Below are 25,642 nucleotides of genomic sequence, written 5' to 3' on the forward strand. Positions count from 1 at the left end.
CATGGCCAGCTAAAAATGCACAGAATGGAAATTGAAGAGCAATTAGCAGTCTCTACCACAAACAGTGTTCCAAGGCTTTCCTCAGATTATGAAAGGTGTCTGTTTCACAACACAGCTTAAGAAAACTCTGCTTTACAAAATTGCTGTGAGAGTTGTGGTCACAGCATGTCAGTACCCAGTTGGCACTGGCACCAACATACCCAGAATATTTAGCCCAAGCTGACTTGCATTTAGTCACTCACATGTCCTGAAGGCTTACCATGGCTCAGATGTCAGGCTGATAATAAGCTAATCCCTCCCTACCCTTAAGGAGTGCCCAGCCTGGTATTGTAAATCTCCAGCTCATTGCTGGACATGGTTGCAGCATTTTTAAAGAGTAGGCATCCTGTGTTTTTTGTCTTTTCTGGCTACAGGAGCAGTGATGCATAGCTGTGAGGGTATGGTAGAAGCCAGTTAGCATAAGGTGTGGCGGGGATAAAAGGGTGCTGGGCCAAACTCTGTATGATTTTTTTTTCCCTGACAGCTTCCCCAGCCAGCAGATTGTTTCTGGATCAAGTGGGCGTGAAAGAGAATGAAGGCAAATATATGTGTGAGTCAAGTGGGTTCTACCCAGAGGCTATTAATATAACATGGGAGAAGCAGACCCAGAAGTTTCCCCATCCCATAGAGATTTCTGAGGATGTCATCACTGGTCCCACCATCAAGAATATGGATGGGACATTTAATGTCACTAGCTGCTTGAAGCTGAACTCCTCTCAGGAAGACCCTGGGACTGTCTACCAGTGTGTGGTATGGCATGCGTCCTTGCATACCCCCCTGAGGAGCAACTTTACCCTGACTGCTGCTCGGCACAGTCTTTCTGGTAAGGGTCTTTCTGGACATTTCTTCTCTTCCTTGCCTTGAGGGACTATAACATAAGACTTATTCCCACACAGCCCAGGGTCTTAGCTGGGGACTGAAGGGGAAACAGAGAAAGCTTGGACTGGAAGGACCAAGCTGGAGTCTGGCCTAGCTCAGCCCCAGAGTCAGCAGTCCCGCCTAGGTCCCTACACCTGGGCAGATGATGGTCTAGTAGGTGGAGAGTGGTGACTGTAGTCATCAGGTGGAGCAGGGCTATTTGTCAGCTCATGGCAGCTTCAGGGTTTTGGATGGTCCATATGGCTTGAAATAGGAAACCTGCCAGTTGCTAGGGGAATGGGGACAGTATCCTACCCATGTTCCCTGAGGATAAGGGGCTATCAGGGGCCAGGGACCAGTCCTGCTAGCAGCCCTTCTAATAAGGCTCTAGGTCCACTGTAAACTGTTGGCTGGTAGAGGCTGACTCAGTAGTCTTGTCTTTTTTTTTTTTTTGAGATGGAGTTTCGCTCTTGTTGCCCAGGCTGGAGTGTAATGGCGTGATCTCAGCTCACCACAACCTCTGCCTCCCGTGTTCAAGCGATTCTCCTGCCTCAGCCTCCTGAGTAGCTGGGACTACAGGCATGCACCACCACGCACGGCTAATTTTGTATTTTTGATAGAGATGGGGTTTCTCTATGTTGGTCAGACTGGTCTCGAACTCCTGACCTCAGGTGATCCGCCCGCCTCGGCCTCCCAAAGTGCTGGGATTACAGGTATGAGCCACAGCACCCGGCCAGTAGTCTTGTCTTATGGGCTGTGTCCCAAGATGGGGAGTGCTACAGCAGAGTGGTTCTGCACATGCTCAGTGCCTTCCCCAGGCACACTGGATCCTTAAAACACAGTTCACGGCAGACCCACTCCTGCTGGTGGGCCGGGGCTTTTTGAGCTCATATGCCTTGGTCATAGCTCTGGTCTTGGGTATGGGTGGCTCTGCTGGTAAAATGCATCTCCCTGGGGCTGAGAAGAGTAAGGAAGGCAGGGAGTGACTGGGGGCACTGAGGAATGTGGTCAGGCAATGCCAGATGGGGCCCAGGATGATCCTGGGGAGAGAGGAATTATTCTTGGAAGTTAGGGCTAGGTGTGTGTGTGGGTGGCATGTGCAGGGATGCAGGGAGGGTATGTGTGTCCATGGGGAGTATGAAATGGAAATATACCTTGCATGTATGGTACGAGGGGTTGTCTATGTGGTATGCACATAGGGATAGAAGATGGTGTCGTATTACACAAGGTTTGAAGATGAGGGTAGCACAATTATGTGGTACGTGGTGTTCATCTTCCATATTTTTGGCAAGCGCTACATACACTGTTTGATGTATGGAGGTGTATGTGATAGGAATGGAGATGCTGAGACATGTGGCAGAGGGCTGGTGGTTAAATCTCTGACAAGGAGGATGACACAACCACACAGTTCCCAGCAGCAGTTGTGTGGTTTCTCTGGCCCTTGCCAGTAGGTTTTCTGCTAATGTTTTCCTTCTCTCTCTGCAGAAACTGAGAAGACAGATAACTTTTCCATTCATTGGTGGCCTATTTCATTCATTGGTGTTGGACTGGTTTTATTAATTGTTTTGATTTCTTGGAAAAAGGTAAGGGACTCCAAAGCAAAGTTCAGCCCTGTGTCTTGGGCTAGTAAAAAGCTTTTAGAGCAGCTGCTGCCAACCTTACAAGCCTCAAGGGACAGGCCTGCTGGAAAGGACTTTGTCAGTCCCCCTTCACCATCAGGTGTTGGGAATGTTGGCTGTGTTCCAATCCAGTTTCCTATCACAGAGGACCTAGCTGTCACATGCCATCTGACCGCTGTATGGTGGTTTGTGACTCTGGGGTGATGTGTTGTAAAGCCTCCCTCTGTTTCTCCATACTAAACAAGTTTTATATCTCTGTGAATGAACCAGACTTTAGTGTTCAGGCCAGGCCCTGAACTATGTGTGGGCTGCTTGTTTTTCTCACACATTTAGAAACTATGGCTTAGAGAGGGGAATTCCTCATATTTTATCTGATCAATAACTGACCACCAGATCTCACTAGTTTGACTAAGAATTTCTAACCCTCACTAGGTATTTCTAAACTAAAACATGTTTCTAAACATTTTTATCCCTGACTATGGCCCAAATAGTAAATAAAACAGCTCAAGCTTTAGAGGCCCAAGAGACCTATGTAAATGTGTTGGTTAAAATAGTTTTAGATAATAAAAGGGCCCTCAATTATTTATGGGCCTGTCAAGGCAAAATCTGCACAACAGCTAGTACATCTCATTATAAATAATTTAGGAGAAGTGGAATAATCAGTCAATTAAGAAAAATGGCCCTTTATCTAAAGTTGGCCATTTAGATTCATGGGACTTATTCCTGTTGGATCTAGGCCATGAGAAAACTGGATAAAAAGTGGTTTTCAAATGTTTCTTGTGGTATTTGTGACTGTTGTCATATTTCTTGCTTTTCTCTGGTTCTGATATTCAGGTGCTATTGAGAGAGGAGGAAGGAAGAAACTAGTCAGGCAGGCAGTTAGGGTGGGCCCTCAGTCAAATTCCTTCAAACAAAAGAACAGCCTGAAAAATCAAACTGCAGATAAGGGAACTTGTACAGGGGGGCTTGCCTAAAACATGCCCACAGCCACATACATTAAAACAAGGCTACACAGGAGACTTGCCTAGACATGCCCACAATAGAAAATTCCATCCCCTGACACATGCACAGTAAGGGGAACAAAGCCACATGGAGTAACTCAAGCTAAGGGCTTGCATGCACACTACGAGGATGGGGTGGAGCTACCAGAAATGTGTGCCTTATGCCTTTGTATTCAGCTGTGAAATGGCAACCCTCTTTTGGGCCCCCTCTCTGCAGTGGAGTGCTTTCTTCTTTTGCTTATTAAACTTTCACTTCAACTTCATCTTTGGGGTCTGCGCTCCTTAATTTTCTTGGTCGTGAGACAAAGAACTTCAGGTGATACCTTGGGCAACGAGAGACTGCTACATTGTGGTGCATTGACAAGACTAACATTTTGGTGCATTGGCCAGGAAACATTGGAAGGGTGAGTAGGAGCGGACCTCCAAACTCTTTACTTTCATTTCAGAGGCTTCTTGTCCTCAGATTTTTTCCTGAAGACTGAACAAAACACTGGGCCAGTTAAAAGCTTTTAGAGCGGCTGCCAACCTTATGAGACTTAAGATACAGGCTTGCTGGAGAGGACTTTGTCAGTCCCCCTTCACCCTCAGGTGTTGGGAATGTTGGCTCTGTTCTAATCCAGTTTCCTTTCACAGAGGACTTAGCTGTCACATGGGCTAGAAGGAGGTCCTGGGGCAACTGAAGGTTTCTGTTTGAAGCTACTCCTCAGTGTTACCTGAAGGTCCCTGGACCAACTCCAGCCCCCGACAGCCCATCAGAATGTTGGCACCAGGACTTCCAGACTTTTCTTTTTTTTTTTTTTTTTTTTTTTTTACTTTCTTTTTTTTTTTTTTTTTTATTATACTTTAAGTTTTAGGGTACATGTGCACATTGTGCAGGTTAGTTACATATGTATACATGTGCCATTCTGGTGTGCTGCACCCACTAACTCGTCATCTAGCATTAGGTATATCTCCCAATGCTATCCCTCCCCCCTCCCCCCACCCCACAACAGTCCCCAGAGTGTGATATTCCCCTTCCTGTGTCCATGTGATCTCATTGTTCAATTCCCACCTATGAGTGAGAATATGCGGTGTTTGGTTTTTTGTTCTTGTGATAGTTTACTGAGAATGATGGTTTCCAGTTTCATCCATGTCCCTACAAAGGACATGAACTCATCATTTTTTATGGCTGCATAGTATTCCATGGTGTATATGTGCCACATTTTCTTAATCCAGTCTATCATTGTTGGACATTTGGGTTGGTTCCAAGTCTTTGCTATTGTGAATAATGCCGCAATAAACATACGTGTGCATGTGTCTTTATAGCAGCATGATTTATAGTCCTTTGGGTATATACCCAGTAATGGGATGGCTGGGTCAAATGGTATTTCTAGATCTAGATCCCTGAGGAATCGCCACACCGACTTCCACAATGGTTGAACTAGTTTACAGTCCCACCAACAGTGTAAAAGTGTTCCTATTTCTCCACATCCTCTCCAGCACCTGTTGTTTCCTGACTTTTTAATGATTGCCATTCTAACTGGTGTGAGATGATATCTCATAGTGGTTTTGATTTGCATTTCTCTGATGGCCAGTGATGATGAGCATTTTTTCATGTGTTTTTTGGCTGCATAAATGTCTTCTTTTGTGAAGTGTCTGTTCATGTCCTTCGCCCACTTTTTGATGGGGTTGTTTGTTTTTTTCTTGTAAATTTGTTTGAGTTCATTGTAGATTCTGGATATTAGCCCTTTGTCAGATGAGTAGGTTGCGAAAATTTTCTCCCATGTTGTAGGTTGCCTGTTCACTCTGATGGTAGTTTCTTTTGCTGTGCAGAAGCTCTTTAGTTTAATTAGATCCCAGACTTTTCTATTGCATTTTCTTCCTTGCTTTTCATAGCTACTATGTCTCCTATTCCTATTCCTTCTTTGTATGCAATGTTGTGGGTGTCTTTATAGCCTGGGGAGATAATCCTGTTAAGCAAAGTCAGCAAGTGCCTTAGTAACGAGGAATGTAACTCAAATAATTGTCGTTTTTGTGATTTCCTTGAGACAGGGGGACTTCAAGATTTCAGCCTAAACTTTCACTTAGGGCCTTTTTGTCCCCCCAGTGATAGACATTCATGGCACTCTATAGGGGGATGTTTCACCCCAAGTGAATACCCTTTTCTCCATCAGGTTGTTTTTCCTTCATGTAAGAGCTCAGCATTGCCCAATGAATTTAAGCATTCCCTCTATGAGACAAACTAGTTTTTTTCTACTGGACAGCATATTATGGGGACAGCCTATTAAGCCCCAAACCTCCCTTTCTGACCTCTGCTTGGAAAGAATTTGTAGTCAGAGTTTTTTCCTAACATTTCAAACCCTATAGTGCTACCTAGTGGGATGGGATTTTTCTCTGTGAGAAGCCTTGTCAGCCCTTTGCCCAAAACCTCTAGTTCCCTGATTCCTTTCTCTCTTATGTCCCTCTTTCAGTGATCAGGCCCCATGCCCTATTTGTAAGCAGAAAAACTCCTCTTTCAACAGCTGGGAGGAAGCTACCCTGGGAAGACAGATTTTAGCCTCGGTGTTATCCCCATTGGAGGGAGAACAGCCATTCAATTTTTACATTCTTTTGAGGCATCTGTTCTGTACACAGCTACACTGGCATCTAAGTGAGAAAGGGATCTTGTGTTTAGAAATCAATCGGTCTCATTCTCTAGGAATTCATAACTTTGCCGGGGTGGTAGTAAGAGGATGTAAGGATAGAGTTAAGATGTTCCCTTCCTTAAAGGGTCTTGCCCCAATCCAACTACTGCACAATCTCTCCCAGGGTTCTAGGGAATCTCAGGAGCCTTATGGGCCAAGTGGGTCTAGGAAACCAGCAGGGCAGAGAGCTAGGACCTTGTGCAGGTGAGCACAAACCAGCTCCTCCGGATTCATGGGTGAAGGTCATGCTTTGATCCATGGGCAGCACCTATAATGGTCACCAGGAACCTGAGGAAATGGGAGGGAAGAGGAGTAGGGGGATGCCCCTTCCATTTTTCTCTCTGCTGTCGGTCACTCCAGAAGGACAAAGGAGACTAAGGGATGCCTTTTCTCTCCTCTTTTTCTAGATATGTAACAAATCATCTTGAGCCTATACTCCTCTCAAGTGCATTCTGAAACACTGGAACTCCTTTGACACTCAGACTCTGAAGAAAGAGCACCTCATATTCTTTTGCACTCGGGCATGGCCGTCTTACCAGCTGCAGGATGGGGAGGCCTGGCCTCCTGAGGGAAGTGTTAATATTAATACCATTCAACAACTAGATGTTTTCTGCAGACAGGAGGGCAAATGGTCCGAGGTTCCTTATGTGCAAGCCTTCTTTGCCTTGCGAGACAACCCAGATCTTTGTCAGTGTTGTAGAATTGACCCTGCTCTCCTAACAGTTACATCAGGCAAGTCCATAGATGATAATTCTGCAAAGTCTGAGAAGCAAACCCCTAGGGAACACTCGGATGCAGTTCCGGATGCCCCAATCCTTCTTGTCTCCCCTATCTGGGAACCTCCTCCAGCCACAACATCAACAACTCCAGTTCTATCCTCCCAACCCCCAACTTTACTGTTACCCCTACAGTAAATGCCTGATGGATGTGGTGCCACTAGGGTCCAAGTTCCCTTTTCATTACAGGACCTTGGGCAAATAAAAGGGGACCTGGGCAAGTTCTCTGATGACCTGATAGATATATAGAGGCTTTCCAAAACCTAACTCAGGTGTTTGACCTTACTTGGGGTGATGTTATGTTGCTCTTAAACTCTTAACTACTACAGAAAAACAGGTAGCCCTGCAGGCAGCAGAAAAATTCAGAGATGAACAACCTGTCTTCTATAGCCACTCAATAAGGAAAGAAGGTGAGAAAGAACCAGCATTCACATACCCAATAGGAAGCGAGGCAGTGCCCCTTGAACAACATAATTCGGACCCCAGTGGTACCTTAGATGAGCGGCAAAGAAAACATTTTCAAATGTGCTTATTAGAGGGCCTACAGAGGACCAGAGCCAAGCCTCTTTATTACCCCAAACTCTCCACGATAGATCAAAAACTAGATGAAAATCCCTCAGCCTTTTTGGAAAGGCTGAGAGAGGCTGTAGTGAAACACACTTCCTTGTCTCCTGTGAGGTATGTTTATACCTCACATAAATAATTCAATTGAGGGACAGCTAATTTTGAAAGACAAGTTTATTACTCAGACAGCCCCTGATATCAGAAGGAAGCTAGAGAAACAGGCCATGGGATTAGATAGCACCTTACAAAACCTCCTGAAGGTAGCCACCTCGGTCTTTTATAATAGGGACCAGGAGGAGGCCCAGGGGAAGGAGAGGAAACACAAGAAAAAGGCAGAGACTCTGGTGGCCACTTTGTATAAAACCCAGTATCCCCAAGGTGCACCTGCTAGTTGCTACCAATGTGGCAAACTAGGGCACTTCAAAAGGGACTGCCCAGGCAGCAAGAAGAAGCCACCTCAACCCTGTCCAGTATACAATGGGGACCACTGGAAGGCAGACTGTCCTGGGAAGCATAGGTCACTGAGTCCAGAGCCAGTCTCACAAATGGTCCAGCAGGACTGATGGGTCCTGGGGCTCAACTCCCTGGCTACAGTGGCTCAGACTGCTGTTACTACCCAGGAGCACCAGGTGATTCTGGAGTTCGAAGGGAGGAAGGTAGACTTCTTTCTGGACACTGGAGCCAGGCTTCTGTTTTCCTCTCCAATTCAGGCCTTCGTTCCTCCCATAGCACAACCATGATGGGCATCTCAGGGAAGACTTTAACCTGATATTTTTCTCAACCTATTAGTTGCAGTCAGAGGGACCTACTGTTTACACAGGCCTTTTTAGTCATGCCTGAAAATCCCACTCCTTTATTAGATAGAGATATTCCAGCACGTATGGGGGCCACCATCCTTATGGCTCCAGGACAAACTCCGCCTCTCCTTAGTGGAAACCAGCATTAACCCAGAGGTTTGGGCAACTCAGGGAAGAAGTGGCCGGACTATAACCACTATACCAGTCTGGATCCACCTCAAGGATCCCACTTTTTTTCCTAACCAGAGACAATACCCCCTGAAGCCAGAAAGTAGAAAAGGGCTAGATGCCAGCATTGATAACCTAAAGGCACAAGGCCTCCTTTGGCCTTGCAGTAGCCCTTGAAACACCCCAATATTAGGGGTGCAAAAATCCAATGGGGAAGGGAGACTAGTTCAGGACCTCTGCCTTATTCATGAGGCTGTGATTACGATTCATCCAGTAGATCCCAGTCCCTATACTTTGCTAACTCAAATACCCAAGGGAACTAAATGGTTCACAGTTCTGGGCCTAAAGGATGCCTTTTTCTGTATACCTTTATACCGTGACTCCCAATACTTGTTTACCTTTGAAGACCCCTCCAATCAAACCACCCAGTTAACCTGGACTGTACTGCCTCAGGGATTTAGAGATAGCCCCCACCTATTTGGGCAAGTATTGTCAAGAGATCTCTTCGAATTCTTCCATTCTCAGGTTAAAGTTTTACAATATGTAGATGACATTCTCCTCTGTGCCCCGACTGAGGAAGTTTCTTGAGACGGCACTGAGGCTCTCCTTAATTTCCTAGCTGGAAAGGGATATAAGGCTTCAAAATCTAAGGCTCAGCTCTATCAGACTTTGGTAAAGTACCTAGATCTGGTCTTGTCAGAAGGGAACAAGAGCACTAGGCGAGGAGAGGATTAATCCCATTTCCTCCCTTCCTCTCCCCAGAACCCTCAAGCAGCTGAGGGATGCTTGGGCATTACAGGTTTTTGTAGGTTATAGATACCCAGGTATGATAAAATAGGTTGCCCTTTATATCACCTTATAAAAGAAATTCAAGTGGCTAAAACTCACTTCCTGACCTGGGAACCTGAAGGTCAAAAGGCCATTAATCAGTTAAAACAAGCCTTGCTTAAAGCACCAGCCCCCAGTCTTTCTGTAGGGAAGTCCTTTAAAGTTTCTGTATCATAAAGGAAAGGAATGGCCCTGGGAGTTTTAATTCAAGTTCAAGGCCCAGCTCAACAGCCAGTAGGTTACTTAAGTAGAGAGCTTGACTTGGAGGCTAAAGGATGGCCAGCTTGCCTCTGAGCAGTTACAGTAGTGGCCCTGCTAGTCCCAGAGGCCACCTAGTTAACCCTGGGGAATAACCTGTTTATGCCTCACATAAATAATGTGGCAGGCTTGCTGTCCTCTAAAGCGAGTCTCTGGCTAACAGACAGCTGCCTCCTCAAGTATCAGGCTTTGCTGCTAGAGGAATCTGCAGTCCAGTTAAAAACCTGACCTTGCCTGATCCCAGACACTTTCCTCCCAGAGGAAACTGGAGAAACTGAACATAATTGTGAACAGACTGTAGTACAACCTATGCCGCTAGGGAGGATCTCAAAGAAATTCCCCTAGAAAATCCAGACTGGACCCACTTTATGGATGGGAGCTCTTTTGTAGGACAGGGAGTCTGAAAAGTGGGATATGCAGTAGTCACCCTAAATAACATTGAAAATGTGCCTCTCTCACCAGGCACACACACTCAATCAGTTGAGCTGATCCCTCTCACAAGAGCACTTGAACTAAGCAAAGGAAAGACAGCTAACATTTATACTGACTCCAAGTGTACCTTTCTAGTTCTCCTTGCCCATGCTGCCATCTGAAAGGAAAGGCACTTCCTCACCGCTAATGGGTCTTGCATTAAATACCATCAAGACATCAACAGGCTATTATCCTCAGTGTTCCTCCCATGAGAATTAGTGGTCAGACATTGCAGAGGGCATCAGAAGCGGGTAGATGAAATAGCCAAAGGAAACAGGCTAGCAGACCAAAGAGCTAAGTCAGCAGTAAGAAGGCCCCAAGGTCCCAATAAACTTGAGACCCCTCTGATTTGGGAGGGCTACATAAGGGAAATAAAGCCTCAGTATTCCCCTACAGAGATAGAATGGGCCACCTCTCGAGGTATACTTTTCAACCCTCAGGATGGTTACAATCAGAAGATTGCAAAGTATGCTTGCCAGCCTCCAGCCAATGGAAGATTCTTAAAATTCTCCACTGAGCCTTTCACTTAGGAAAGCATAAGACATCAGTGCATCCAAAGATTGTTCTCAGGAGAAAATCTACTAAAAATGGTCAAATAGGTTGTTAATACTCGTGAAACCCTCTTAAAAATAATCCCTTTAACAGATGACTTCTTCCCCACCACACTCAAAGGATGGGAAGTTACTCAGGGGAGGACTGGCAGATAGACTTCACCCATATGCCCAAAATAAATGGCATTCAATGTCTTTTGGTGTGGGTGCATACCTTCATTAACTGGGTAGAGGCATTCCCATGCCCAACAGAAAAGGCCTCTGAGGTGGTGAGAATACTAATTAGTTAAATAATTCCTCACTTTGGGCTCCCTAAGTACTTCCAAAACAACAATGGTCCCTCATTTAAAGAAGCCTCTACCCAGTAGGGCAGAGTCTGCTAGGACTTTTTATTGGGTTTGGTAATACGTCACACCCTTTAGCCTCTACTGTATCAGCCATGTCCCATTTATACAAGACAAATTGCTGGGTCTGTCCTGAGCGGTTTGCTCAGTTCAGTAACACTAAGGAACCTCTTGATGACTTGGTATTTACTGTCTTAGGATTCCCTTTGTTAGCTTTACCTTTAGCCATTAAAGACTTGTCAGGCATAAATGGAACATGGTATGGGAACACTTTCAACTGAGTAACTAACTCCTCCCAGGAAAGCATTTCCTCCCTGGTGCCAGAAAAACTTTCCCCAAAGATAAGCCTCACACCCTCAGGCTAGGAAAAGTTGGCCGGGTAATAGCAAATGCCTCCTCCTGTTTTAAAAGCAGAGGAAAAGGACCATACCTGGGAGATCTCAAGTATTATAACACCATACTTGTAATTGCTGAAAGCTCGGAAGTTTGGAGAAAAAGACATAAGAAGGATGATCTAAGAAAATTGGAAGCCATATGGAGGGGAGGCTTTCAGAATTCAGCGTCTCCTCCTGGTTGGAAGGCCTGCTGGGAATGGCAGGCTCTGGGTAACCACCCTGACACATGGCACTATAATGTAAAAAACAACACATAGGCCTTCCCAGACATGCACCCTCATGGGATTCCAGACCCCCTGTATGATGCTTAGTAGTAGTGGCCTACAAATCTGTGGATGAACAGAACAGGAGACTTCTGGACTGACAGCCCCTGTCACAAGGGGGCATTATCTGAGATATTGGCCAGGACATATCGTGTCCCTGGTCTTTTGAAACTCCATTTGTCGGCCAGGTGCAGTGGCTTACGCCTGTAATCCCAGCACTTTGGGAGGCTGAGGCGGGTAGATGATGAGGTCAGGAGTTCAAGACTAGCCTGGACAATATGGTGAAACCCCGTCTGTACTAATAATACAAAAAAAAAAAAAGCCAGGCGTGGTGGTGCATGCCTGTAGTCCCAGCTACTCGGGAGGCTGAGGCAGGAGAATTGCATGAACCCGGGAAGCAGAAGTTGCAGAAAGCCAAGATTGTGCCACTGCACTCCAGCCTGGGTGACAGAGTAAGTCTCCATCTCAAAAAACAAAACTCAATTTATCAGGTGGACCCTTCTCATTTAGCATGTAAAATTCCAAATGGCATCGTGAGTGACTATCCTGAGTATAGATATCCCCATCCCAAAGATGTTCCTACTACATGCAGGAGGGGGAAGCTTCTAAGATATGAGAAAGATCAGCCTGTGTCTCTCACAAGCTACAACTTAGAACTGGCCCTTCAGGGGACAGGGCTTTATTTCCTTTGTGGCTCCTGGCTACACTTATTCCTCCCTAGGCACTGGAAGGGAACCTGCACTATCGTGGCAGTGGTTCCTGACCTGTTATCTTTAAATTCCACTGATACGGCAGCATCATCTGGGGACATCCCTAGCCTAGCATCTTTTCTAGTGAGTGTGCTATCTCAGATGCGCTGAACAAAGAGGTCTATCATTTCCATGCCTTCATATGGAGACTTAACTGAAAGAGAAGATTGGGTAGGACCTGCACATGACAATCCTATCTCAGAAAAACCATGGATAGGGGATTCTATAGTCAGAGGCCTATTCTGGTTTGCTGGTATTCGTCTCCTTGAAAAATCAGTACTTAATATTTCTATTATGATGCCACAAGGGTAGAAGCTAACAGTAGGAGCCATAGAAGCACAACAACAATTCATAAACTCTTTAGCCTCAGTAGTTATGCAAAATAGACAGGCCCTAGATATCCTTATGGCCAAAGTATGGGGTACCTGTGCACTTTTAAAAAGAAGCATGTCACTTCTAGATCAATACCTCTAGTCAAGTAGAAGAGAATGTACAGGTGCTTAAAGATCAAATTAGAACATTGACAGATTAAGAGAGAATGTGGGCTCCAGTCCCAGTTGGCTACAATCCCTCTTAAATGGATTCCAGTCTTCTTTGTGGAACTGGTTAGCTCCTTTATTAGGCCCCCTTTTGCTCATGTGTTTTGTACTAATGTTTGGACTTTGTATATTCAATACTGTAACTCAAATTGTTTCCTCTCACTTAGAGGCTATTAAACTCCAAACGGTGCTGCAGATAGAACCACACATAGACACGTCATTCTTCTGGGGACCCTTAGACCAGTCTCAGGAGGAGCCCTAACTGCTGTAACCCCAACGACGCCCCCTTCCAGCAGGAAGCAGCCAGGAGTGGTCATCGTCCACTTTCCCCAACAGCAGTTGGGGTCTCCACTCCTGAAGCAGGGAATGAGAGAGGAGGAAGGAAGAAACCAGTCAGACAGGCAGTTAGGGTGGGTCCTCGGTAAAATTCTTCCAAACAAAAGAACAGCTTGAAAAATCAAACTGCAGGCACAGAGAAGAGAACTTGTACAGGGAAGCTTGCCTTAGACATGTCCACAGCTGCCTAGGTAAGAAAGACTACACAGGAGACTTGCCCAGAGATGCCCACAATGGAAAATTCCATTCCCCGAGACATGCACAGTAAGGGGAACAAAGCCATATGGAGTAACTCAAGCTAAGGGCCTGCGTGCACACTGGGAGGATAGGGTAGAACTACCAGAAATTCATGCTTTATGCAAATGAGATGCCCAGCACTCATCAATTTCTTACAAAAGCCTCTGTATTCAACTGTGAAATGGCGACACTCTTTTGGGCCCCCTCTTGGCAGTGGGGAGCTTTCTTTTTTCACTTTTTAAACTTTTGCTCCAACCTCACCTTTGGGGTCCATGCTCCTTAATTTTCTTGGTTATGAGACAAAGAACTTCAGGTGATACCTTGGGCAATGAGAGACTGCTACATTGTGGTGCATTGGTGAGACTGTAAAACTATCAGTTTATTGCTGATAACCCCAACATCAGCAATGATGCTTATGGAAAAAGAAAACAAATCCTTTATGATCAGCTGGGTCCTTTAGTTGTTTGCAAAGATGACTCCAATCCTACACCCTTCCCTGCATCCATGTCCATTGCTGTGTAACTTTGTAGTGCCTCCAACCGTGTGACCTCTTTCAGCCAACTTAAGAAGACAGCAGTGAAGGCGTGCCAGTTCCAAGTGTAAGCCCCAAGAGGCCTTGTGTGTCTTCATTTGCTTCCTCGTGTGCTTCTAATGGTGCTGGGAGAAGAACAGGTCCAGACTAGCCTGCTGGAGGATGAGAGATGCTGGCTACCACATCCTTGTTGCTCCAGTGGAGGCCAGGCTAGATTAGATGACAGCCACCTGACTCCATGTGAGCAAATCTGCGATCAGCAGAGCTGGCAGAGCCAACTCTCAAATACTTGGAAAATACTTTTAATATGTAAAACATTTTAAATATTACATTAATATTTAAAATGTTTTTTAAAGCCACTGTTTTATACTGGCTTTGTTACACAGCATAAGCTAAGTGCTACAACTCCTCAGGAAGCTGAGCTTTGACCAAAAGAGGTGTGTTAGCCACAGAGATGTGTCTGAGACCCCCTTCGAGAGAGAGCCTGTGTGAGGAGTGCAGTCAGCTGATGGGCTCCAGCTACAGATCTCAGGGATCTGCTTCAGTATTCCAGCTGGTGCCATGCTCTCCCCAGACTGCTTCTGCCACTGACTGAGCAAGGCAGGAGCTCCGTGTTGGGAGCTGATGCTGGAATACTGAACTATATCCTGAGATCTCCAGCTGCTGATCTCGGGGATCTGGGGTGGCCAAGACTTTCTCAGAGTGTATATTAGGTGCTAGAATAACATCATTTTATTTGATGTCATTTTGTTATCACATTGATGAAAAAAAATTCAGTTCCCAACCTGAGCCACTGTCTGTGTGGAGTTTGCATGTTCTGCATGGGTTTTCATCAGGTACTCTGGTTTCCTCCCACATCGCAAAAATGAGCACTTTCAGTAAATTGGGGTGTCTAGATGGTGCCACAGTGAATGAGGGTGTGGGTGTGAGCATGCCCTACAGCCAGATACCATCCTCTCCAGGGTTGATGCCCACTTAGTGCTCTGAGCCACTGGGATAGGCTCTGGCCACCCACAACTCTGAACTGGAATCATTGGGTGAGTAATTATTATTTGTTTTTAGTAATTTTTTTTGAGACAAAGTCTCACTCTGTCACCCAGGCCAGAGTGCAGTGGCACAATCTTGGCTTACTGCAACCTCCACCTCCTGGGCTCAAGCGATACTCCCACCTCAGTTTCCTGAGTAGCTGGGACTACAGGCGCATGTCACCATGCCTGTCTAATTTTTTTTTTTTTTTTTTTTTGTTGCAATAAGGTCTTGCTATGTTGTCCAGGCTGGTCTCAAACTCCTGAGCTCAAGCTATCCTCCTGCCTTGGGCTCCCAAAGTGCTAGGATTACAGGCATGAGCCACCGTGCCTGGCCTAGTATTGGTCATTAGTAATCATTCCTAAATGTATATGTAAACATTTATTTCAGTGTTAAATATTGAAGTGTTTGGTCTTTATTTAGAAGTTTGATGTTGTGTTTTATGACCAGAAATATGCTGTGAACTTAATTCTTTCTTACAGCAGTTAGCCTATGGGAAAATTGGTTTTGTTCTACATTATTTAATTTTAAAGTCATAATTTCCAAGATCCTCTCAACTCCATTAAGTGAGGACTTACTGTACTGTAGCCTGAGGCTCATCTTAGTCTTCCCACATCCCCCCTGCCTTTCCTTCACAGTCAGCCTGCACTGTGGTCTGAGGCCTTCCCCCCTACAGCCTCTCCCCTTTATCTTTCACGGTAATCACCCCTCATTACTCACTTGTACTTCTAACTCCATCTTGAAAGCTGCTTCCTGGAAGATCCAAACGGACACAAGGAGGGACTGAAGGATTAGAATGAGGGAAGTAACCCATTCACTGCTTATTTGAGATGGGGAACTGAAGGACTTTGGCAATTCCTACACAGAGACAGATGGCAGAGATGACAAGGTTTCTCAGAGAATGCGTGAGTAACTAGAATGGCTTTTCCTGATGACCCAGACAGCCTGCTCAAGAGCACACTGTTGCAGCTGCCCTCCTTGGATAGAACTATGGAATGATTTTTATTCTTCTACTTCCCAGGTGAATGGGAAACCAAGGACACAGTCAGCATTTAACAAAAAGGAATCTGCATCTCAGTCAGAACTGTATTGCATTTGCTTCTCTCTGGATTACCTTGAAGTTACTCCCCTTCCCTCAATAATAATGGCATTATGAAAAAAATTGGAATTGATCAAATGAAGTAAAGAGTAAACAGAGGAAAGACTACCCAAAGTCTATTTTGCTTCAGTTCGGGGCTGATGATCTGGGGAGGAGGAGGTTGGGACATATTTGTGCTGCAAGGAACAATATCATTTCATGCAGGGGAGGTGCATGACTAACAAAAGGGTTAACTGGATCCTATAAGCTATAGACAGCTTCTAGGCAGTGCCAACCTGTGCTGCATACCTGAACATTGTTGCTTCCCCCACTGAAGGTAATAAGCTGTGGAGCTGCACAGGCATTTTGTATTACTTGTTTCACTCATTGGCCTTGGTGCCTGCCAGAAATTGAGGTCGGGGGAAAGGCAGAAGTTCACACTCCTGGACCCAGTTTGGCCAGTCCAGGCAGCCTGCTCTTCACATCACTCCAGAGTTAGACCTGCCCAGAGTGGAACTAGAATAGGGTGTGAGTAGCACCTGCTTCCCCTCCCACAGATCAGTGCCCTAGACGGGTAGCTCTGGCAGAGAGGCTGCCAATAACCCAGAATCCAGCACAACAAAAGGCACTTCTGGCCCAGCTCTGACTAACCCCACTGTTCTTCCTTTCCCTAGCTTCTTTCAAGCTGGAATCAATCTGTTGTTCTTCGGACCTGAGGTCAACATGACTTTGATGAACGGAATTCATGTCTTCTTTCTAAAGTTATCTGGACACTTGGTACAACACAGAGTGTCTGATATCTGGGCCTGGGGAGACCTCAGAGGCCCTGGGGAGCCCAGAGACTTGTGGAGTGTCAGGGCAGCTCTCCTGCTGTGAATGCAAGCTCCCTGGGAAAGTTCTCCCTAGAAAAAGATGTGGGGGAGGAGCTCAGGTGAAAGACAGAGCCTCCTGCCCGTGGAGAGAAAGTGGGCCCTGGAGAAGCTGCGTGAGTCCTCTCCAGCAGAAGGGCCAGAGGTGCACATTAGTGGGGCTCGGGTGGGTCTCATGGTGACATTGGCTGGAGATGCCAAATCCACAGGTGTTAGGCCTGGGCAGGTTCTAGTGTGTGAGTGGGCTAGTTTTTCTAGACTAGCACACAGGAAGAGGGTGGCCTGGCTTGCCTTCCCTCTGAAGCTCAGGACTGAGGCCCAGGACATGTCTCACACCATTGATATGAGTTGGGGACAGATGGGCGGCAGATGTGCCCGATCAGGCTGCGTTGACACCTGACTGGCTGGAAGAAGAGCCTGGAAAGCAAAGAGCCCAGTCTTCCTGTAAGAAGGAAGAAGATGGAGGGCTCATCATGCACGTGGGCCAGAAAAAGTGCCAGTGAGGTTGTTCTGACTCCATAGGTGTTCTGGACATAATCTAGGCTGTCACAAAACAGCCAAGCCTGCTGCCAGTTTCCAATCTGGGATCTCAGGGAGGCCCAGGGGCTTGCTGAGTTCCACCTTCCCTCTTTCCCTTGGTTTGGAGACAACTTTCTCCCTGTGGTGAATGTGACACTTAGAAGAACAAGGTGCAGCCCTACTAAAAGCTGGAGCTTAGGTCACTGGGACTGTGTGCTAGGGGAAAGGGGGAGGGAAGAGCAGGGCTGTGGCATTAGACAGACTTTGGCTGAAATCTTGGACCTGCCTCCTACTAGCTGTGAGATCTTAGCAAATTACTTCCTGCTATAGGCTAAATGTCTGTGTCCTCCTAAAATGCACGTGTTAAATCCTAATGCCCAAGGTGATGGTATTTGGAAGTGGGGCCTTTGGGAGGTGATGAGGGTGGAATCCTCATGAATGGGATTAGTACCCTTATGTAACAAGGCCCCAGAGAGCTCCCTCACACCTTCCACCATGTAAGATTACAGGGGAAAGACAGGCCCTTCAGCAGACACTGAATCCACTGGCACCTTGATCTTGGACTTCCCAGCCTCCAGACTGTGAGTAATAAATGTCTATTGTTTATAAGCCACCCAGTCTATGGTATTTTGTTATAGAAGCCTGAATGGTCTAAGATGCCACCCTTTCTGACCCTGTTTCCTCATCTACAAACTCAAAGAAGAACGGTGCTTCTCTTAGTCCTGCTGGGCCACAGTGACACATGGTACTACCCTTCTCCTTTTCAGGGGCCCTGGAGTTGAGACAGCTCTGCACATAGCATGTGGATGGGCCAGACTGCTTCCTCTGCTGTCACATGATGACTGAGGGATGCAATCCTGGAGGCAGAATATCACAGACAAAATTATCACAGAAGTTCCTGCTGGGCTGAGTAGCGCTCAGGTGAACTTCTTTGTCCAGTTGAGGCCAGTGCCGTAGAGAAAGGGTGCCCCCAGATGGAGGTAGCACCATCAGTGGGCAAGAACACCTTCGCGGAGGAGGGAGGCTTGGTCGAACTGCCTCTCTATGCCTGGAGCTTTCCAGCCCCTCCCTGGGTTATGCCTTAAGGCTGGGGGTCCCCCTCAGAGTTGGTGGAAAACCTAGGACGGGTGGTCCTGATTTTCTCTGCTGAAGTAAGTCTTCTCTGTGGCCAGCAGGTGGCGCTAAGCCCTCAGTTCTGTGGGCTTCACACTCACCAGCAGCTTAAGGTCCCTGAGGGGTGGAGGAAGGTTACTCTGGTCTGGGCTCCAAGGATGGTACTGCCAGCAGGTCCTTAGTGAGTCTGGCCCTTCTCCTTGGCCTTAATGGCAGCCAAGCTGAGTCGCAAGAGCCAGCCTCCTAGGATGCTGGGCTGACTCTGAGTAGCTTTCACCCCTTCACCGTCAAAACCAGAAATGGGTCAGCTCTGCAAGGAAGGGAATCAGCGCTGGGAGCTGCATGGGTGCTGGGAGAGGGCAGCTTAGAGCTCAGACCAGCAGTGGCAACTTCCTGGAAGGGCCCCTTGGCCCTTCCTCTGGAGCCACCTGAGACAGACCCTCACTGATGCCCTGTCTGCAGGCCTCACACTGTAGCAATAACCCTGGCTTTTTGTCCTGTACGCCATCCATCCGTTATTCATTCATTCATTTGTTCATTCATGTAGCACCTACTCCGTGTAAGCCAGCCACAGTGCTGAGTCACAGTCCCTGACCTCAGGAAGCCATGGACTTGGGGATGGGGAGACAGACCCCTAAACGTAGGCAAAAGGAGAATGCCCACAGCACAACAGAGGGAAGGGACCTTCCTTTTCCAGAGAAATCAGGGAAGGTTTCGAGGAGGCATCACTCAGCCTGGATTTTTATGGATTTCAACAGACAGAGATGAGGCCTGGGCAGTCCAGGCCAAGGGAGTAACATAAGCAAGGTCTGGGAGGTAGGAAGCTCAACATTATGTGTCAGGAGGGATAGGACAGCGAGGTACCTAGGGAAGTGGGTGGGCAAGTGCAGACTCCTGGCAAGAAAACAGTGGGCCATAAGGCCGGAGAGGCAGTCACAGCCTGAAATGGCTGCTAAGAAGCTAGCCTTGACCCAGAGGTGATGGGGAACTACCGAAGGTATTTCATGATGGGGGTGGGGGGTGACCCACCCTTCTAAGACCACCCTGGAGGCTGCGTGGCAGATGGACTACAGTGGGTGAGATGGAGACAAGGGGACCAGGTCACAGGCATTGCCACAGCCCCCAAAATCGTGGTCTCAGCTAGGAGGGGACACCGTGTGGAAAGAAAGACCTGGCAAAGAAACATGACCAAGGGCAAAATAAAAGCACCGTCTCTCTTTAACACTTGTTTGGCCGTTTCCTCATCATGTAGCTGATTCAGCAGCAATCACAATAGTTAACATTTATTGAGCACTTACTGTAGACCAGGCACTTCAGCATTTTACATATTTTTCATTTACTTCCAAAACAATTCTATGAGGTAGGTACTATTAGCATCCATGTTATAGAAGAGGCAACTGAGACACAGAGAGGCTAAGTTACTTGACAAAAGTCATACAGCTAGAGCCAGGATTCGAACCCAGGCAGTTGGCTTGAGAGTTAGTGCTCCAATTACTACACTAATGCCTATGACACCTCTACACCTCTCCCTGGGCACTCCAGCCTTCCAGCAGGTCCCTGGGAGTAGAGACAGAGCCCAGGGCTGCAAAGCCTGGTGAGTGCCCAAAGGCTGAGTTGGCCAGACAGGCTGACAGGGCTGGGCCACCTGAGGCAGGAGAGGGGAAAGTCCCCCTGAACTGGTGGAAGAGGTGCCAGCCTTCCGTCCCTCCCCTGCCCTCCCCGCTAGGGTCTATGGCGCCTCTTGAAGGGGGTGGCAGCTGCCAGTCCCTGCCTCCCTTCCCACCAGCATGCTTGCTGCCTCCCCAGCAAGAAAAGCCCAGAGTTTAGGTCATGAGGGGGAGGCTTTATTGACAACGGAGAAGGCAGAGTTCTAGGCAAGTTCACACAACACTGCTCCAAGGGTCCAGGCACGGGTCAAACCCGTCAGGACCAAGGGCCTCTTCACCTCAGGGACCTCACTCCCTCCCACCATCCTGAACCTTCCCACACCTTTTCCAGCAACCCAAAGACACCCACCCCCAAGCCACCTTCTGGACAAAGTGAGTGGCAGCCACTGTCGTGGAGCCAGGACCAGAGTTGGGTCTGAGGCCTAATCATGTGTGGTGGGCACAGTACCCCCTCTCCTCAGCCTCTGGGGACAGGCAGGAGGTAGGCGGGGGCAGCAGCCCCAGCCCACAGAGCCCTCACTGCAGGAGGCCGATGTGGCAAAAGGCAGGAGCCCTGGCATCTCCTCCTCCCTGTGCCTGAGCGGGGCTCTACAAAGCCGAGCCTCCTCAGGTCACCTTCCCCTGCTTCCTCCCCTTCCAGACCTGAAACTGGCCCTCGGAGGGGAGCCCTGTCAGCCCCAGGCTGTCCCTGCCGGTGTAGGCTCCACAGCACCAACCCTCCAGCGGGAACACGCTCTCTCATCAACTGCCCTCCCTGCTGGCCAGGCCCAGCCCTTAGCCAGGTGCTTTTTCAGGGACCAAGGAGAGCTGGGGCCTGACCACAGGCACTTCTTGGAGCCACAGACGCAAAGCAGCAGCCCTCAGGGGATTGTTTTTCCCCAGCCACCGGCCCAGAGTGTGGCCGGTCAATCGTGGGGACCCAGGACTGGCTGGACACACAGCTCTAGGGCCCAGCACCTCCCACAGCCTCTGCAGCCTTGGGCGGGGGAGAGGGGTGAGCCAGTCCTGAACTGGGTTGGGAGGAGCAGGGACAAAAATAACCCAGTACAGGTTCCTGCTGAGGCCAGAAATAGCATAGCGACAAGTGCCTTGTAACACCCTGGATGAGCAGCAGGGGGAGGCTGAACTGAGGCTGGCCCAGCCTCACACCAGGCCCTGGCTGGGCTACATACCATACCACATGGTCCGTGTGTACACACGCGTGTGGGGGGCCCGAGAGACCATGGCTCAGGACAGGGAATCTGGAGAGATGCTGAACTTGGGCTTGGCCTTGGCCATGGGCACGCTGCGCTTGCGCAGGGGCCCGCGGGCTGAGGCGAGGGTCAGAGCTTCCAGTAGGCTGCGGTCCTCATCAAGCTGGCGGGCCGTGCAGAGCGGTGTGGGCACTTTGATGGTGTTGCCAAACTTGGAGTAGTCCACGGAGTAACGTCCGTCCTCCTCAGCTACAATGGGCACAAAGCGCTGGCCCCACAGGATCTCATCGGCCAGGTAGGAGGTGCGGGCCTGGGTGGTGATGCCCGTGGTTTCCACCACGCCTTCCAGGATGACGATGATCTCGAGGTCCTGGTGGTGGTGCAGCTCGCTGGGTGCCAGGTCGTAGAGTGGGCTGTTGGCATCGATGACATGGTAGATGATCAGCGGGGCCACCAGGAAGATGCTGTTGCCACCCACGCCGTTCTCCATGGGGATGTCCACCTGGTGGAGGGGCACCACCTCGCCCTCGGGGCTGGTGGTCTTGCGTACCACCTGCATGTGGATGGTGGCGCTGATGATCATGCTCTTGCGGAGGTCACCCACACGCAGCATGAAGCAGAGGCGGCCGTGGCGCAGGGCGATCACCGCATGCTTGCTGAAGATGAGGGTCTCAGCCCTGCGGTGGGCTTGGGCAGTCTTCATGAAGATGCAGCCAAGCATGATGGCGTTGATCATGAGCCCCACGATGTTCTGCACGATGAGGATCAGGATGGCCAGTGGGCACTCCTCAGTCACCATGCGCCCCCCAAAGCCAATAGTCACTTGGACCTCAATGGAGAAAAGGAAGGCAGATGAAAAGGAGTGGATGCTGGTGACACAGGGCTCAGCAGTGCCCTCGCTGGGGGCCAGGTCACCATGGGCGAAGGCGATGAGCCACCAGGCCATGGCGAAGAGCAGCCAGCTGCACAGGAAGGACATGGTGAAGATGAGCAATGTGTGTGGCCACTTGAGGTCCACCAGCGTGGTGAACACGTCCTGCAGGAAGCGGCCCTGCTCCCGGATGTTCTTGTGGGCCACGTTGCAGTTGCCTTTCTTGGACACAAAGCGGGCCCTCCGCTGGCGGGCGCGGTACCTGGGCTCGGCAGGGTCCTCTGCCAGGCGTGTCAGCACGTACTCCTCGGGGATGATGCCCTTGCGGGACAGCATGGCTCCGGTGACCCCCAGGGAGGGGCTTCCCCCATCGGAGGCACCCCTCGGACGTGGCCTAGGGCCTCACTGCAGAGTCCTCTCGGTGGGCACCTTCTCACCCTGGGGCTGCACTCAGCCTGTGCTGGCCTCACTTCTGAGATAACTCCCCACCAGACTCTTCCTTACCTCCACCTGGGTCCCACTTCACTTCTTAATACCAGCCTCAGGCCGGGCGCGGTGGCTCACGCCTGTAATCCCAGTACGTTGGGAGGCTGAGGAGGGCAGATCACTAGGTCAGGAGTTCGAGACCAGCCTGACCAACATGGTGAAACCCCATCTCTACTAAAAATACAAAAGTTAGCCGGGCATGGTGGTGCGCACCTGTAATCCCAGCTACTCAGGAAGCTGAGGCAGGAGAATCGCTTGAACCCGAGAGGCGGAGGTTGCAGTGAGCCAAGATCACGCCACTGCACTCCAGACTGGGCGACAGAGCGAGACTCCGTCTCAAAAACAAAAAACAAAACAAAAAAACAGCCTCACCCTTGAGCCCACCTGCCTGGCGCCTAGGGAGCCCCCAACCCTGCCGGCTCTCCACCTGGCCCTGCGTCCTCCCCCAGCTTCCCCCACCAGCTGACCACCCCTGGGCCTCCCGCTAAGAGCCCTTCTCCCCGCCCAGCCTGCCTTCCCAGCCCAGCTCAGAACTTAACACCTCCGGATCTCTCCCACTAACCGGACCTCACCCCCACCTCGGGGTCTCCCGCCTCACCTGTCTGGCCTTCGGGCTCCCAGGCTCCAGCTCACGTCCTGGCCACCCCCGCCCCGTCTCCCCTCCAGGTGCGCCCCCTATGTCCTACTCCACCCCTCCCGGAGCGCCCCCGCCGCTCTCCGGATCCCCCTCCAGCTCTCGTCCTCTCTGTCTCCTTGGGATCCTGCGTTCTCTGGAGTCACCACCCCACCCGGCTCAACTGCGGCTCCCCGGACCCGCGCGCGACCCGGCGGGGCTGACTCCGAGTCGCGGCCTCCCGGTCCCTGCCGCCCGCCCGCGCCGCGGCTCCCGCTCCGCGCCGGGTCCCGGCCCCGCCCGCCGCCGCCGCTGCACCTGCTCCTGCTCCTCACGCCACGGCCGTCGCCTCCCCGCCCCCTCCCGCCGCCCGGGCGCTCGCGGCTGGCCGTCCTCCCGTCTGTCTGTCCGTCCGTGGGTCCGCGGAGACCGACCTGGGCTAGGCAGGGGTCTACGACGGCGGGAGGGGGGCGCACGAGGAGAGGAACGGGGCCGGGGACCGCCAGGGGGAGCCCGACCTGCACCGGAGAGCAGGGGGCGGGGCCAGAGCAAGTCCCCGCCCCTCCCGCGCCCCTCCCCGCCCCCGCCCTCCACCTCCCCTCCCGGGACTCACAACCTGGCCTTTGGAGTTTTTCTGATCCGCGGAACCCAGAGGTTCCTCCTGCCCACGCTCTACGAAAGTGGGGGGCTGGGAGGGATCTGTGACCCGCCCTCCCAGTCTGGGGCCGCCGCCCTGTCGCCCTGGCTCCCCTCCCCCAGTATCCCCATCCGTATTTGGGTCAGTAATCCGCCTCTCGGCCGCGCCAGGTTTGCAGGTTCCCCGGGAAAGGAGGCGCTGAGAGGCGGCGCCACCAATCCCAGGGCTGGGGGAAATTAGGCGGTCCGAGGACTTCTCAACCTGCAGCTGCTTCTCTTTGGGGGATGCTCTTAATCTTAGTCTTGAATCCTTTGACAATCTGATGGAAGCTGAGACTCCCTCTCATAAAAAAAAAAAAAAAAAAAAAAAAAAAGGGCTCGGCAGGAAAGGAGCACAGTTTAACACCTGCTACTGCTGTGGGGCAGCCTGGGCGGCTCCATCTTCTCAACCATTCCGGCCCTACTTTAAAGAAGGTTTGAGCCGAGGCCACTTGCTTTACACTTTCTCACACCTGTCACCTGACTTCTTCCGCGTTAGGTCATGGGTGGTATTTAGGCCTGAACAGTGTGTTAGGGCTGCCTCGGGCACTGGGGGACCCAGGCTCTTGGTCCCGGCATAGTAGTGTTTCTGTTCAGGCATCAGCCTGAGGCTGCCCTGTGGCATGGACCCGGGTTCTCAGCTGGGAGGGAAAGCCTGCTAGATCTCTGTTGTTGGAACAGTAACGGCTTTACTGCTTTCTGTGGCTCAGATCCTTATGGAAGAACCCCTGACCATCTGTGGCCATTTTGTTGGAGTGGGGGCTTGAGACAGGGTCTGGAAAGGGCAGTGTGGCTGTGGGCCACAGTGGGGGCAAGATATGCATTTTATATTGGATTTTCCTTTCTCTCCCTACCCACCTGCAGGCAGAGCGAACACCGCTACAAAGGATGGGTGTGATCATGGGCTATATTAACAAAGATGCAGTGTCTAGGAAGGGGAGGGTAAAATGAGATGAGCAGAGTGGGAAGCTCAAGGAGACAGGGTTACATGGGGAAATCTCTGAGGCAACTACAACTGTCCAGCCATCAGAAAAGGAAAGTCCCCCAGGGATTTGGGCACTATTGCAGAAACACCTGGCCTTGAAGGAGGATGAACTAGTAGTTTTTTGTGGCCCAAAGGGTAGAACCAGGACACTAAGTGGAACAGAGGCAGGCTTTGGTTTCACATATGCAAGAGTCAGTTCTAATAACAATAACCAGAGATGAGCCACATCTGTGGGGTACCCAAATCAAGTCGGTGGGCCATGAGGGATGTTATACAGGGATTTTGGGCCAGGATGACCTTGGGCATCCCTGCAACACCTCACTGTGGGCCCAGCCCTGCCCCTGCTACTTCCCTTCAATCTGTCAAGGTGGGGTGGCTTTGGAGCAGTGGTAGGCTTGTGGAGTCCTCTTTCAGTTCCCCGGCTCTGCTCTTGGGAGATCTCACAGTGGAGGAAGCTGCTGGGCCCCTGGGGAAATCTCAGAGCTGGAAAGGCTGGGTTCTGCCTCCCGGTGCAGCCTTGAGGCCTCACCTCCCTCCCTGCTGCTCACCCTTCTGAGAG

General features: G+C 49.9%; 3 protein-coding genes across 8 annotated transcripts in view; 1 reads left to right on the top strand and 2 right to left on the bottom strand.

Annotated features, from left to right (window-relative positions):
* The window catches only part of NCR3LG1 (natural killer cell cytotoxicity receptor 3 ligand 1), a 32,801-nt gene extending 14,708 nt beyond the window's left edge, over positions 1 to 18,093 (top strand). For 4 of the 6 annotated variants that reach the window (XR_010135439.1, XR_010135441.1, XR_010135442.1 and 1 more), the window contains exons 3-5: positions 524 to 862; positions 2,383 to 3,921; positions 6,588 to 7,218. Coding sequence is in view for 1 of the 6 variants with exons in the window: in XM_004050763.5 (XP_004050811.3) it covers positions 524 to 862; positions 2,383 to 2,480; positions 6,588 to 6,608 (458 nt within the window). In the remaining 5 variants the exon portion in view is untranslated. Of the gene's footprint in view, positions 1 to 523; positions 863 to 2,382; positions 3,922 to 6,587 lie in introns of all 6 variants that reach the window. The other 2 variants (XR_010135443.1, XM_004050763.5) reach the window with 2 other exon arrangements.
* Positions 18,094 to 19,410: 1,317 nt separating this feature from the next.
* Positions 19,411 to 23,915, bottom strand: KCNJ11 (potassium inwardly rectifying channel subfamily J member 11). The gene has a single exon (XM_019035722.4). The coding sequence runs from the start codon at positions 22,658 to 22,660 to the stop codon at positions 21,488 to 21,490; it is 1,173 nt and encodes a 390-aa protein (XP_018891267.1). The 5' UTR covers positions 22,661 to 23,915; the 3' UTR covers positions 19,411 to 21,487.
* LOC129525448 (collagen, type I, alpha 1a-like) lies at positions 23,486 to 24,723 on the bottom strand. Its single transcript, XM_063693699.1, has 2 exons — positions 24,579 to 24,723; positions 23,486 to 24,039 (listed from the first exon to the last, which is right to left on the bottom strand). The coding sequence occupies exons 1-2, from the start codon at positions 24,721 to 24,723 to the stop codon at positions 23,486 to 23,488; spliced, it is 699 nt and encodes a 232-aa protein (XP_063549769.1).
* Between the last annotated feature and the right edge of the window lie 919 nt (positions 24,724 to 25,642).

Source organism: Gorilla gorilla, chromosome 9, assembly GCF_029281585.2.
Source record: "Gorilla gorilla gorilla isolate KB3781 chromosome 9, NHGRI_mGorGor1-v2.1_pri, whole genome shotgun sequence".
NCBI classification, from domain to species: domain Eukaryota; kingdom Metazoa; phylum Chordata; class Mammalia; order Primates; family Hominidae; genus Gorilla; species Gorilla gorilla.